Source organism: Phalangium opilio, unplaced genomic scaffold (genome assembly GCF_054372755.1).
Source record: "Phalangium opilio isolate 3A_F unplaced genomic scaffold, DU_Popi_V2 ptg000078l_1, whole genome shotgun sequence".
In the NCBI taxonomy this organism is placed as follows: Eukaryota; Metazoa; Arthropoda; class Arachnida; order Opiliones; family Phalangiidae; genus Phalangium; species Phalangium opilio.
Genome location: NW_028324186.1, coordinates 1,453,920 through 1,470,085, shown reverse-complemented (window position 1 = coordinate 1,470,085; position 16,166 = coordinate 1,453,920). Strand labels below are relative to the sequence as shown.

Genomic DNA, 16,166 nt, shown 5'->3' with positions numbered 1-16,166 from the left:
ATGGTATAGTTATTTTTATCCCTCCCAGTGACGATGACGTCATGTAGAGTTATTACATTAGACCTTTCTGTCTGTGTGTCTGTCACAGCGTATGATGGATTCAAGTGGAACAAATTGTATTCTCATTTTCCAAAGCACTTCGCAGTTCACAGTCACAAATATTCGGAAATTTGCATTTCAGTACGTTATTTAGCTATCCGCAACAGAGTATAATACTTTGGCCTCTGCGTGCTGCGTCTCGTTTGAGGTGTTAGATTTCTTCCGCTCTAGCTTTGTGACCCCCTACAGGAGAGCCTAACTACAGCTTTTAGCGAGAAAAAAAAACACTTTAGAGCCGGCGGACGAGCAGGGCTCCCCTCTCTAATGATCCCTGTGCAGTGCTACTTTCCAAAAAAATATCTAACCACTAGCCTCCAGATGGGCTACTTAAAGTTTTAGTGGGTAAAAAACCGGACGGCCCTCAAACGACGTAGAAAGCGGGGCTAAAGTTAAATTTTGATCCAAGTATTTTACTTCTAAGACCATTAAGCAAGAAAACAGTGTGGTCGAATATCAGAATCTATTTTACCCCTGACTTTTCACAAGGGTCTAATTTGAATGATTTGAAAAAGCATCGTTTAAGAATGGAACTTAATTTTAAGAGATTATTGTAAAACTTAAATAGACAGGCTATAACTTTAAATCAATATTCAAGTAAAGTTTTGTATCATGAAGCACAAAATCAAATCAAAGGAAATTAAATAGGTGATTATATTAGGCTTGCAGAAGAAATTATAGGTTTTGTAATAATTTAAACTCGCCACAAGCTAGACGATTGAAACATAGTCGGTACGACAGCACCAAGTCTTTTTAGAATCTTGACTTACTAATTTAAAACCATAAGCATATCATACTTTCTGTAAGTCTGGGTCAAAATAATTTTTACCAGACTTCATAAAACGGCAGAGCGGAGTTTTTCTTGCATATTGCTATCCTGGTGGCGGATATGACATAAACAGAACAATACTATGGTTAAAAATAAAATAAGTCGTTTAAAGGGACGGAGGCTAAACTGGATCATCGGTCCTTGTCTGTAGAATAAGATGAACGCTCGCAAGCTCAAGAATAGGCCAGGGCTTTGTGCTTTTTCCAATTTTTATGCAAGGATACTGTGACTAAAAATCTCTTTTTGAAACCCGAATAGCATTAGGTCAGGTGAGATTCCCAAAGTAGCACACCGGTAAGGGCTCAGAGCGTGTTGGCCCGCATGCAGCGTTGCTTCACCTCTCTGATATTATATTAAATAGACTTGGTTTTCCCAAGCCTAAAAGAGAAAACGATAAGAGTTTTTCCAGTTGACTGAAGCACGGATATTATTTTTCTAAGGAAATTTAAACACAATCCGTATTTTACTACTCTCTAGAATTTAATTCAATCACCTGATTTTCCTGGTAATGCATTTATTTCCTAGATTTAGTTACTTTTTCTAACGCGAGATAGCCTCGCTCTGTAACCGTTTTCTATAAAGACATGTAAACCTTTAGCTCATTATATTCGTTTCTGTTAACTTTACACCTCTTTGCTTTCATTGATAATTTTAATGAGGATAAGCTTAGCGCTCTGCATACCGCTATTAACACGAACGATGCCGATGGTAACCTTCATAGAAAGTTAGAAGGGATTTCGAGGCGGCGTAAATCTGGTAGATGGACTCTCTTGGTGACAGATTTGCCATAAAACGAACAAAAAGTGGGTACAGGGACGGAGACTAAACGTGACTTGAATTATGATACTAAGTCCTTGTGTGTAAGTTATGAGGGATGCTGAATGAGGGATCTTGCGCGTGCTCAATAATAGACCTAGTCTAATAAGTTGCAGCCTTAGGAGATGGCAATTCCCGTTAGCTAAGTTTCGCGACTCCGTTTAAAAATATTGAGGCAAGTTTAAACCCAAAATCCTTAAAGCCATTCTCGTCAAGCTACTGAGTTTCAACTTCACCTCTTTCACAGTCAATATGGAAGTCGCCATGGCTCGAATACTTACATATGTTTTAATATCTTCCGCGCTTCGGGATGTAGAGATTTACGAAATGGAACGTGTGCCGTGATGGATCCATACGGGTTTTTCGAAACATATATGTATTTTCTTGTTTTTTCTGATAGCTCCAATAGATAAACATATATCTGGACCATCGTTTTGTAATGAAGATAGCATACTGGCAGCTTTTCCAGGTCATCTTCCAAGCAAGACAAACTATCAACTTGGTTTTCCAATTTATATAATTCGTGAACATTTTTCTTCCTTGGCAACACTTCTGACTTAATTGGAACAAACTAAAGTTAAAAATAATGTAACGTTAGTTAAATTAAGAATATTAGCAAGATGAGAATACATTTTCGAATCTTGTCAAGAAAGTCACGTGTCATAATTTTTCACCTTTAACTTATAGTTATGCATAGAGGACTTTTTAAATACAAACTGTTTATGTTTCCCTTCAGGCACATGTTTTAAAAGCATAATTAAACTTACCCATTCTTCTTCTGGAACTCTACCATCATACAGTTCAAGATTGGGAACTTTGAGAATGTCTAAGATATCTTCAACGTACGATACGCGATCCGGTACTGTTATTTTAGATAGCAGCAGACCAGTAAAGGACATGGATATGTTAAAAATTGCAAGTAACCAAAAAGCCCAGAATAGCCTTAGAGTCTTATTTCGAAAAATTGAAACATCATCTAATTTCAATAAAAAAAACTGTAGATTTTGTATTCACGTATTAATTCTTGGCGTAACTTACTTCCCACATTAATTGTGGTTTTCAAAATACATTTTAAGTATTTGAAGTATAATGATTTAAACGACCGTGACTGTTTTAAATATAATGCAAACGACGCAGCAAGCACAAATGGTGTTATTAGTAGCGCTAAACATATTGATATCCAAACCTGAAAAACAAAGGGTTGCTGTGGCTTCAGTCGAAGAGTCATTGCCGCGAAAAAAAACCTTGCTTCAGTCAAATAGGACAACTTAGCAATTCAAAGATCGTAAGATAAATTATTGGACTGAGGGTAAGAAATTAAAATTTGAATAAGGTTAATTTTTTCGTGAAATGTTGTCCTAAACGTTCTCTATATTATTCGATATGATTTAAAATCTTACTCCTCTGCTGAAAGATCGAAATATGTCGAAATATCGCTTTTCCTTCGCTATAGGTGATCCCGTAAAAAGATGTGTCGACTCGACACCCATGGCATTCGAAAACTCAATGACGTTGAAATATGACGGGATTGGCATACAAAATATCATTCCAATATCGGAAACCTTTGAATTAAGTATATTTAAACAAATATTGTAGCTAAACATAAAATTGAAACTTGCACGATTAAGGTTGAAATGGTAATTTCTGTTATAAGAACCCTTCAATTTGACACACACTATTGCAAGAATTGCTTTCAACCTAAAAACCTTCGCTATAACCATTCTAAATTACTAATAATTAGAATTTAAAACAATTTTATTATCTCTCGCGCCTCTATTTGGTTGAGAACGAGTAGGGTTTAATTCAAGGTAAAGTCACTAGAATTGACTGTCCAAAGAAAGGGGTCAAACGGATGGCTATATAGTGTGGTTTCGAAAAACGTTGGTACGCTTAACGGTTATTGATCAACTAGCTTTTACTCGCGGAGTCGCTCGCTTGCAATAAGAACTTCCATCAAAATGATATAAAGTATGGGTAGGCTTTACTGATGACTAATATTTTTATAGCACCCTAGGAGCGAAGGCACTCGGCGTTGCCCGTCAGCCCGTCGGAACATTTTTCATTACTTTTCATGCGGACATTATTCCATAAAGGTTTTTAAATTTCTGGCCGCCATTTAAAAAGATTGCAGCAAATTGAGCCTAAAAGACCATTCAGCCCGTCTATATATAGGTTAAAGGAAACCAGTTTACTAAATATTTGCGAAATCGGTAGAAAAGACGGACTTTGTTGCATTTTTTACATTTCTGGTCACCATTTATTTAGATGTCGGATTGGAAAATGTTTTCTTAGTACGCGCCTACTACTTATGAGTAACGTTCTTGCAAATGTTTAGCCTTCTAGGGTAAGCGGTTTGGGCTGGCCGTTGATTATCAGTCAGTCAGTCAGGACTTTAATTTACATGGATATAGATAATGCCCATTTCACAAGCCTACGATGCTTCTGTCTCTCTGGCGGGAGCTACATAAATTATGCTTACGTTATTGGCTAAACGTCCAAGCATAGTTTCCACCTTTGTAACTTCTGAAGCGTTAAACTGAATCTTCCATCTAAAAAAAAATTATGATACTTAAAATCATTAAAAGTTCATTCGCGAACTCGCAATTAATTTTTATTTAAAGAAATATTTAAAAAACCATGTTTTACCCAAGTCTGTTTTTAATCATGTCTGTAAAAATTCCCACTATGCCCATAAGTAATCCAGAGACTTCTTGGGTATCTTCATTTAGTTCTATTAAGCTGGGAAACTAATATAATTTAAAATACATTTTATTAGTATAATAAAAAATAATAGGATAGAATATTATTATAGATAAAATGATATATATTAATATAAATAAAATGATATATATTAATTTAAATAAAATGATATTTATTAATTTAAATAAAATGATATATATTAATTTAAATAAAATGATATATATTAATTTAAATATTAATATAATATAATATAGAATAGAATCAAAGTTTATGTTCACGAAAAAGCGTATGAGAGCTTAGGAGAATTTGCACAGGCGAACATAGAGGATCATATAGTTGAGGAGTAGACACTTGAATTCGAGAATATCTCGCTTAAATTTAAGCTGGTCATTTCCTCTTTTATCCCACTGCCTGCCTGCCTTCTGTACAAGACATATACTTAATTGGTGGAAGAATGTTGTCTGTTTAATAAATATCTTCAAAGTTTTTTTTAATGCTTTAATAATTCATTAATTGTAGCTTCTTTAATCGCTTTTTAAAGGAATGGTTCACCCATAAACTTTTTTTGCTGTAATCCCTTTAATTACACCCAAAACTGTAATCCCTTTAATTACACCCAAAACCAAGATTCCGAGAGTTGAAAAAATTTTACATAAATTATATTTTAAATTAAATCAGAAAACTAATTGTATTGAGGACCTTATAGCGCCTGTATGGTGCTTTTCCGCAAAGCCAGAGATAGTGCGATACGTCACTCTCAAATATTAATTCAGTCCTCCATCTCGACTATAACGCGGTTGACCGCTAGACCGGCGACAAGGTAGGTTGGCAGCGCCAGTAGAGATACAAATGTTGCGCCGTAGCAAAGGCCTAGCTAGTACGCTAGCGAATCGTGGCATATCGTAACCATTTTGATGCACTATAAGAATACTTACAGTGATCGGGAACAGTATAAAAACTAACCGCACACCTAGAGTTAACACTCTGACAGTCTTTTATAATACAACTTGGCATTTCGGCAATTAATTTTGATTCAAATTGATCATCGAAACGACTAACGAGAGCTAAACATACTTGAAGACGAAGTTGTCAGCCTGCAGTGCTAAAATCTCATTGGCTAAAAGTCTATTTAAACCAGCCAGTCATCTGGCAGGTCCTGCCAAGCACGAGAGTGAAGTTTAGAGATAGGGATTAATTGTGATGTCCATATAAAACTTTATTTTAATTATAAAATGAAAACTATCGCTAATAATTTAATTTCAGTAGTGACACTATCTTTATAAAAGTACTATTGAGCTAAGAGACAAAAAAAGTTTATGGGTGAACCATTCCTTTAATAAAGAGCAATAATTGCTAATCTAGGTTAATATGTTTTAAGTATAGCTCTCCTCTCGACTCGGAGAAGTAATATTTTGATTTTCCCAACTGGGATTGCGTCTGTAGGAGGGAGTCTTTAAATATGAGAGTCTGGTAAGATTATTGCAGGGGCTGCTGGCTTGTTGATAGTGTTCTTTGCTTGCCGCGGAAGCTATTTTTAGGTCCAGCATACTTTGTTTTTCATTAATTGTAAAGGCTTACTTGATGGTACTATTAATCCAATTGTGTAAAGTCCTCTCAAAACACATCAATTGTGGATAAGCATTCGATTTATATATAGGTTATGTTGCCATGAAATGCGTGAAATTAGTATCAATAGTGTCTGCAAACTTTATCTAATCCCAATTTAATTGGGCCAGCTAAGTTAGAAAGTTCAATGTATTGCACTTTTACTTTACTTTTCTTATGTAAGGATAACTGGAATACGAGGAGAGGATAGTGATCAGACCCTTCGTAGTCACTTAGAACGCTAATAACAACTGCCAGGGTCGAATCACAGTCATAGAACAGCGTCTCGAAGCTAGTAAATACAGCCTGGTGTCTGGGGTAGACAAAGATCAAAGATGGTGGTGTTTTGAAGCCAGTAAAGAAAGACTGGTGTCTTTGTCGGATAGACAAAGACCGTAAGGTGTTGTTAAACAGATTGGTGATGACATATAATGGAATAGTGGCCAGTGTAACTGCGCTATTAAACTTAAATGGAATGAAATTTTTACAGATTTCTGTGAACTGTGAATACAGTCCGGAAATTGAGAACATGTTTGCTCTGATTTACAAAATGCGAACGCGATCCCCTGGGGTTTATCAACAGACAGATACATAGACCGTCAAGTCGAGAACAGAGCCTCTCCGTGACGTACGTTATTCGATGACGTAAAAAGGCTCTTTTTTGCACATAAATAAACCAGTTAAGAAAACCAAAATAATATAAACTTATTTACCTAGATATGGAATTATTTCTCTCTTTTTTGATAAAAAATGGATGGTTTTATAAAATAGGAGGAGCTTATAAAGAAAATGTTGCTCTCGACGTCATTTAGTAAGTCATCTCGCTAGAGCGAATGAAAGACTACGATTTCCTTAAAGCATAGTCTAATCGATCACGTTGGCTGCTCGAGTAAAGAGCATGAGCGAGTGGACTATTCTCATTTCCGGTTCAGAACCGATGCTAGGAGATTCTCTGCTTTTTGTTCTCGTGCGACGGTACAAAACCGTGAAGCATTGTCTAGCAAAGTTTATTCTTAATCATTTTAAAATTAAAATAAGATAATTAATGTAAATAAGTGCTAAATTTAATTCTATAATAAATTTATAACGAGTCAAAGCTTGGGCTGATCTAAGCTACATGCCCCAAAATATTTTTTTGGAAACGTAAATGCTACCCTAAAATACATCTAGGTCACCTGACTTACAGACATAGCAACATTTCAACAAGATGGCCAAGACCAAAAGCGTTATTTTTTAAAACCAACTAATGCAGAAGTTAAAATTTAAAAAATTACAAAAGCAGTATTCAAATCTTCTCGACTAAACAGTAAAGCAGACGTCATTTTACATCCAATTATGATAAGTCTTGAGCTGGCTCGAGCTCGTGAACAGTCCTACTTTTACTGTTCTTGAAGTGTGTAACCGCTCCAAAGAGGAACAGACGTCCTCATAACAAACCAAACCTAACGTAACCTAACCTAACCTAACCAGTCGTCAAATAGTGGCGTTTCCAAAGCAGTAAAAATGTATATAAAACGCTTTCATTAAAAAAATAAATTAATAGAAATTAAACTACATAACATTTTTGGGTTGACTTAATTCAACAAATAGCGTCGTTTGAATGGTAATTACCAAACATTCGGTTGGGCTAAATTCATTAAAACATTGGCGGGATTCGGTCTAATGGAATTCTGCGCTATGGGAATATACCTTTACGCACCACCAGGCGAACTGCTATCGCGGTGCACTAGTATAACAACAGACGCACATACATAGACAAGCACATAGTCATCGTACGGGGAACCCCGGTATTTTCCAACCCGACCCGGCCAGCCCATTTTGAAGTCGGGATTAAACAAAATCGGGGGGGGGGGGGCGTAGTAGAGGGTAAGTTAATATTGACGGTCGCGCTTTGTGATAGAGTAGATAGGACCTCGAATCTGATTAGGGCGAGCTTCAATATTTTTTTCTGTCTCGAGGCTTCTAAAGCCAGTAGAACACTGATATATTTTGGCAATTTCATGGTCGTCGACCAAACGCCAATGTATTAATTGTGTGTCAAGTTGCGAGCAATTGATTTCAAAATTTAAAAAGTGGTAGAAGAGTTTCACGAGTACCAGAAACCCCATTCAACCACTGCCCAAGACATAGGAAAAGGACAATTTGGAAACTTTACAGATGAAATTAGTTTGCGCCTGTTCTGGGACAATTAGTTACCGCAATCGCTTCCACGACGACAGATAGCAATGATATGGCAGATTCGCCTACTATTGGATTCATTAAAGCAGTGATATCTTGGAACTAAATTACTGAAAATATATTTCTTACATTACATAGTACTTAGCTACTATGTATAATTTTTTAGATTATGCTAATTACGCTTATATTATTGAAAAGGAAAACCCCGACCCGACCCGATTTTCCGGGTTTTATTTCGCAATCCGACCCGGAGCCCGACTTGACAAAAATCTCACCTCGAATGATCATTACAAACACAGACTGCTTTTTAACTCTTTTTGTGTTAATTTTGAGATGAGAAACAAGGTTATCTTAATAAATATAATTAATATTATTTATTTTCTTTAATATGATATATACGCCACTCGCAGAGGATAAAAGGCTCTGTCTAGTACATGAAAGAATAAAACTATGATATGACAGCAGATAAAACCATAACAAGAAATAAATTAAGATTGTTAGATTGGCCGCCATGAGAAATAAATGTATATATTGCAAAGGTGCTATGTACTAAAATACGACTAATTTCGTAACGTATTCAATAGCCTCTCCCCACCCCATGTATAATTTAGAAACACATACTTAAACCCCTCTCCCCGGGATACGCGTTACGTAATTTGTGAACAGACCCTCTAAATGCTTAAAATTCTCCTTTAAAGCTTCGAAAGCAACCATTAGTTTTAAGAATCCTACTCAATCAAAAATTTAACCAAATTCTCGATATCGCCTGCCAACTTTTTAAGCTTTTTAAACATATTATTAACCAATAAACGGTTCTGATTTTATTCCCAAAAACTTATCAATAATGATGAAATCCAACCTGATAAATTACAACGTTGATGCTCATATTTCACAGATTTGAAATCGTAGGCGTAGTAAGGCAAGTGTGGAATGAATTGTTTAATTTTCTTTGCAAAATACGAAAAATCGATATAGCTCGTTTTTCGCTTATTGAAATTCCAATGTCTACAAACGTTTCGGCAGATGGACTGTTGTCAATTTACCTTTAAGAAACAGACGACTTAGTGTATATTTTTAACCTTATTTATGTATTTGTTATTTTCCATAGTCTCTCAAAGATCATTCACAAAAAGCATTTTAAAATTCATAAAAGGTATAAAATAATATATTTCAGAAATGGCTGTCCCTTGAATCAGCATTTCCCAGTAAAGCACTTCTCGAAATGGCAAACGCGATTGCAAAAAAGCACCGTTGTTCAGAACTGTTGTCTTAGAAATAGCGACAGGAGTTTTGGGAAATAGCAGTTTAACTTGAGTCTTGAAAAATTCTTAACCCTTTAGTTTACATTACCTAACAACTCGATCATCATACGCTAATCTTACCTAGCCTAACCTGTTCTAATATTATTGGAGTTCAAACAAAAAAAACTAATATAATTTTATACTATTGTGGTTCAAATAACAATAGCTAACCTGACCTAATACTATTGGGGTTCAAGTGACCAAACCTAACATAAGCTGACGATTAGTATTGGGGGTTCAAGCAACAACAAATAACCAGACCTAATACTACTGGGGCTCAAATAACCAAACCTAACCTAACCTAGTGTGACAATTAGGCCTACTCTTGGGGGCTCTATGTAAAACCTAACCGGACCTTACACTATGGGGTTCAAATAACAAAAACCTAACCTGTCCTAATACTATTGCGGTTCAAATAGCAAAACCTTTAACAACTTAGGTATAAATAGCGAACTTTTTCCTGACCTGATTAACCTCACCTGACCTGGTACTATTTGAGTTAGAATAACAGCCTACACCATCATAAACGACTACCGTTTTACACATCCCGTGTGTACAAGTTTCTGTACATTTTCATTTGGCTGCCATTTTTTCCTTTTAGAACTAGATTAACAAAATAGGACTTCTAAGATAGTATGACTTCACAAAATTATTCTAAATTTAAAAAGGACACGATTTCGCTAACCAAACGGAAATAGAAAAAACCCCCGGTGAGGACGTCACAAAATATTACCTCAAATAGGTCAACAATGCTCTCATTACACGCATCATGTTACGAGAATCGAAAACCATTTTCAAATTGTAAATCGTTTCAGAAAATCAAAAGTTATGAAAAAACTATGACGTTCAAAAAATTGACAAATAAGCCGAACGATTATTTTATTTTATCTGTATTAGCTTAGCTCCGTAGTAAACATTACGAACAGAAAAACAAAATGTTCACACCAGAGAAACTTTAGTTTCACGCTGAAATATGGGAAATGGCAACTTGCGAATTATATTCAGATTTGGGGTGTTGTATATGTTGATTGCCAGTTGCACGAAGATTGTGAAAGGCCGATTTGGGACGATAATGATTTAAAGTTGGTCTTCCAAAGAAATTTATTTGGAACTATATGTACCTCTATGGTTTTCAGTAGTGATGCCACGAATATTCGGTTACTATTCGGTATTCGGCGTATTCGGCCATTTTTTTCGTATTCGGTATTCGGCCGAATATTTCGTAATATTCGGCCGAATACCGAATCTCCAATCATGAAGGAAAAAAACGGAAAAATTACTCAAAAATTATTTATTTCAATAACAATTTTTACTTTAATATTTATAATCTACCAGTGCTAAGTTGTGATGAATAAAAAAAGCATATAGTGACACGATCTACTCGCAAATGAACCAAAAACCTAAAGACGCGATAGACGGGTCCTATAGTGTTAAAGAGAGCGCGTTGAAAAATCGTAACTTCTCCCTTTTCATTCCCTCCTTCCCGAGTTTATCACCAACGTTGAAAGCTTCCGCGCAGGCGCGCTGTAGCAGAGGCGGTAGAGAGCGGATCTAAACCATGGAAGAACTACGCGAGTTCTTCCATGTCTAAACAGTGTATCCCTCTCTCTGCTTGCGCGCCAATATTGCGCAGAGCAGTAATCGCGTTACAGCTAGTGCCGAGAGGAGAGGAGAGTTTTCCCACGTGAGCCTACATTTCGCGTAGCCGTCTGCCTATTCAGCTCACCATTCCATACCCTTCTTCTTCCATGATGAGACCTGTCCCATTGCGGTCCGTGCGGGGATGTACGTATTTCGCGGAACGGGTTACAGCTCATAACCGGTTTCGCGCGAGTTGCACATATCTCACGCCCGAATATTCGGTTGCCGAATATTCGGTGCTTCGGCCGAGAGCATGGCCGAATATTCGGTATTCGGTATTCGGCCAAATCAATATTCGCGGCATCACTAATAGATTCGACTGATACTCCGTATAACACCAAATTATTCTTACGGGGGTGGGTGAAACACATATGTCCTTATGCTTAATTAATTCTCCTACGAAAACACTTTTCCCACAGCCGGTGACTCCAGCCACTATTCCGGTAAAGGGGTGTTGCATACTTAAATCCATATCGATAAATGCGGGAGGAATTAACTACCGTAAACTTATATTTAAAAAAAATTTATACTTACATTTTTCGGATCTGGATCGGTACTTCAAGGAAGAATGTAGAATGCCTTATCTTTAAACCGTCCTCGTCTTTTATACTTTAATGTCACGTGACTTTCCGGCCATGTAAACATGGCGCTCTTTTTAGACCAAACATGTTCTTATAGTGAACATGGCGTTTAAGCCACGTGTATGACAAAGGCTATTTACCACGTTGCCGAATATGACGCTTAAGCCTAACATTGACGCCATGATTGATTTACTGACGCCATACACGTCGTGTACGTTTCACTGACGTCACAACAAGATTGGGGGAAAAATGTTTGATTCACTGGCGCCATAAGAAGAAAAATGATGTGGGTGCCATGTTTGATTCATTGACGCCATATTTGCAGGTGCCATCTGGCACTGTCTGACGCCAGTGGCCCTAATTCGGTACTTTCTATCTACTAATATTCATTGTAAATTTATATAATTTTAACTTAAACAATTATTTGTTTATTACTTTCTCTCTAAATTAATTTTACACTTGCTTAAATATAAATAGTTTTTTTATAATAGTCCTATCTGTAGGGGGTGTTTTTATTTTTTCTTATATTTAAGCATCGTTTAATAATAAAGAAATAAATTAATAAAAGAATTCTCCTAAAGGTTAGTGCATTTGTAAATCATGTTAATTGTTAATATTTAGCTAATTGATTTCTTTTATTAAAAAATAAATTTGTAACCTCTGATGAAGAGTCTTGTACCGAAATTACTATGTAAAATGAAAAGAATATTAAACCAACTGTTGTTGTAACTGGTAATTAATTTAATTGGCCCTAATAAACTTATTATTTGCCTATTTTTGATCTTATATTATATCCAATAGGTTTTGGACCATTCCGTAATTCTGACGTTAACCCTAGTTGGGTTGTGGTTAACGAATTAAAAAAGCTAATTACACCTAATGATGACTTTAACTTAGTTATTCATCAAGTGCCTGTGGAATATAACTACGTTTCTGACGAAGTACCGAAACTATGGGACAAGTATAAGCCTAGGGTTAGGTTTTTTAATTTTTATCTACAGTTTTAGCCTAATTGAAATGGTTAATGACAATTTCAATCACTTTTCTGCATAGCTAATGGTGCATTGTAGCGAATCATCCCAAGCAACTTCGATAGTTTTGGAATCAAGGGCTTTTGACGTTAATTACGTTGCCCCTGATGTTTGTGGCAATTTGCCCGATGAAAATTGTTGTTGTAAATGCGGAGACACTTGTTTAATTCCTAAAATTAACATGGATTTAGTCAGCCAAGAGGTTAATCAATGTGAAACTGATATAATAGCCGCAGTTTCCAAAGATGCTGGAAGGTAAAGTAGTGTAAACTGGTAGAATTTCAGGTTTTAAAATCAATAAGTGTGTAAATAACATTTTCTTCATAAGGTATTTGTGTGAATTCACTTTTTACACTTCACTCAACATAAACCGGTCAGCTACGGCTTTTATCCATATTCCTCCGTTAAATTCGCCTTATTCAAGCCAACAATTGGCCAGAGGAATTTGCTCTGCTGTGAAAGCCATGTTAGCATAGTGACGTTGCATTAGTGACGTAGCCATTATCCCCTCTGAAATAGCTCTATAGCTTTGCGCGTGCTTACAACTGATATTTATTTCAGCACGCGCATTCTTAGGATTAGGCTTAGGTAGTTTCTTTGCGTAAAAGAATTTTTCTGTTCCTGCTACCATGTAAGTTCAATCTCTATTTAAATCAGTGTTTACTGTTATTGTCCAGTTTTGGCCACTTCATGACAAGCTCCAGATACAAACTTATGTTGAACATATCTTATGAACTTATGAGTTATCCATGCTCGGTCTAGCCAATTCCATTCTCTATAGCCTCGCTGCCTCGGCTATCGCACCCTAATTTTTCCAATTTTTGCACCGCCTAAAATTTAAAGGGATAGTTCAGCCTCAGTTTATACCATTCAGGGAGCGCACCGGTCCTATAATTCCTATAAATTCCTATATTTTTGAAGCAGTCCTATATTATCCTATAATTTCATGAAAGGTCCTATAATATCCTATATTTTTGACTAAGTCGAAGTTTTCGTATAGTTTAGCATCAAATTTGTCAAAATTTAGCTGTTTTTATCGAGATGACATTTGAATAGACACCGAAATTGCGGAGCTCGCTTACAATTTTTATATATTATATTATATTTTAATTAGGTTCTTCTGAGTTTTCAAAGTAAAATCCAATTTGTTATTTTTTATTTTTTGCGATTTTTCTACATAGTTTAAGCCCCAAAATTGTATTATACATGAGCATTTTTAGTCCTATATTTTCCTATAAAAACACATTTTTTCTCCTATAAAATCCTATAATTCCGGAAAAAAATTCCTATTTTTCCTATAAGGAATTTAAATTTAAGAGTGGCCTCCCTGGATAAACCAAACGTATCCGATATGGTCTAGTGGCTAGGATGTCTGACTCTCACCCAGAAGGCCCGGGTTAAATTCCCGGTATCGGAGGTCTGTTTTCTATACATTTTATTAATCAACGATACTACGAGCTCAATTGTGATAATTCAAACAGATACGATATGGTCTAGTGGCTAGGATATCTTGCTTTCACACAGAAGGTCCGGGTTCATTGCCTGGTATCAGAGGTCAGTTTTCTAAAAAACTTAATTATGAAACGATACAAGAAGCTCAATTGTGAAAAGCCAAGCAGATCCGATATGGTCTAGTGGCTAGGATATCTGCCTCTCACCCAAAAGGCCCGGGTTCAATTCCCGGTATCGGAGGTCAGTTTTCCATAAAATTTATTAAGAAACAATACTAGGAGCTCAATTGTGAAAAACTGAACGGATCCGATTGGGTCTAATAGCTAGGATATCTTGTTTTCACCCAGAAGGTCCGTGTTTTTTGCCTGGTATCAGAGGTTAGTTTTCTTTAAATTTTATTGATCAACGATACAAGGAGCACAATTGTGAAAAGCCGGTTAGTTACGATATGGTCTAGTGGCTAGGATACCTGACTATCACCTAGAAGGCCCGGGTTCAATTCCCGATATCGAAGGTCGTACCAGGACCTCAATCAAACAGATACAATATGGTTTAGTGGCTAGAATATTTGGCTCTCACCCAGAAGGCCCGGGTTCAATTCCTGGTATCGGAGGTCAGTTTTCTAAAGATTTTATTAGTCAACGATACCAGGAGCTCAATTGTGATAAATGAAACAGATACAATATGGTTTAGTGGCTAGAATATTTGGCTCTCACCCAGAAGGCCCGGGTTCAATTCCTGGTATCGGAGGTCAGTTTTCTATAGATTTCATTAGTCAACGATACCAGGAGCTCAATTGTGATAAATCAAACAGATACGATATGGTCTAGTGGCTAGGATATCTTGCTTTCACACAGAAGGTCCGGGTTCATTGCCTGGTATCAGAGGTCAGTTTTCTAAAAAACTTAATTATGAAACGATAGAAGAAGCTCAATTGTGAAAAGCCAAGCAGATCCGATATGGTCTAGTGGCTAGGATATCTGGCTCTCACCCAGAAGTCCCGGGTTCAATTACCGGTATCGGAGGTCAGTTTTCTAAAAAACTTTATTATGAAACGATACCTGAAACTCAATTGTGAAAACCCAAGCAGATCCGATATGGTCTAGAAGCTAGGATATCTGGCTTTCACCCAGGAGGCCGGTTTCAATTCCCGGTATCGGAGGTCAGTTTTCTATAAATTTTATTAATCAACGATACCAGGAGCTCAATTGTGATAAATCAAACAGATACAATATGGCTTAAAGGCTAGAATATCTGGCTCTCACCCAGAAGGCCCGGGTTCTATTCGGAGGTCAGTTTTCTGTAAATTTTATTAATCAACGATACAAGGAGCTCAATTGTGCTAAACGAAACATATCCGATATGGTCTAGTGGCTCGGGTATCTTGCTTTCACCCAGAAGGTCCGGGTTCAATTCCCGATATCGGAGGTCAGTTTTCTATAAATTTTTTTAATCAACGATACTAGGAGCTCAATTGTGATAAACCAAACAGATCCGATATGGTCTTGTGGCTAGAATATCTGGCATTCAGCCAGAAGGCCCGGGTTCAATTGCCGGTATCGGAGGTCAGTTTTCTAAAAACTTTATTAAGAAACGATACTAGGAGCTCAATTGTGAAAATCCAGGCGGATCCGATATGGTCTATTAGATAGGAAATCTGGCTCTCACCCAGAAGGCCCGGGTTCAGTTCCCGGTATCGGAGGCCAGTTTTCTATAAAATTTATTAATCAACGATACTAGGAGCTCAATTGTGATAAACCAAACATATCCGATATGGTCTAGTGGCTTGGATATCTGGCATTCAGCCTGAAGGCCCGGGTTCAATTCCCGATATCGGAGGTCAGTTTTCTAAAAACCATTATTATGAAACGATACAAGAAGCTCAATTGTGAAAACCCAAGCAGATCCGATATGGTCTAGTGGCTAGGGTATCTTG

At 36.6% G+C, this 16,166-nt stretch overlaps 1 protein-coding gene and 2 non-coding genes across 3 annotated transcripts; all 3 read left to right on the top strand.

Annotated features, from left to right (window-relative positions):
* Positions 1-12,921: 12,921 nt before the first annotated feature.
* On the top strand, positions 12,922-13,264 carry LOC149654988 (pyroglutamyl-peptidase 1-like). Its single transcript, XM_089845006.1, has 2 exons — positions 12,922-13,033; positions 13,107-13,264. The coding sequence occupies exons 1-2, from the start codon at positions 12,960-12,962 to the stop codon at positions 13,252-13,254; spliced, it is 222 nt and encodes a 73-aa protein (XP_089701132.1). The 5' UTR covers positions 12,922-12,959; the 3' UTR covers positions 13,255-13,264.
* An 859-nt stretch (positions 13,265-14,123) lies between these two features.
* TRNAE-CUC (transfer RNA glutamic acid (anticodon CUC)) lies at positions 14,124-14,195 on the top strand. The gene has a single exon. It is a non-coding gene; the product is annotated as a tRNA-Glu (tRNA).
* Positions 14,196-15,183: 988 nt separating this feature from the next.
* TRNAE-CUC (transfer RNA glutamic acid (anticodon CUC)) lies at positions 15,184-15,255 on the top strand. Its single transcript has one exon. It is a non-coding gene; the product is annotated as a tRNA-Glu (tRNA).
* The last annotated feature ends 911 nt before the right edge of the window (positions 15,256-16,166 follow it).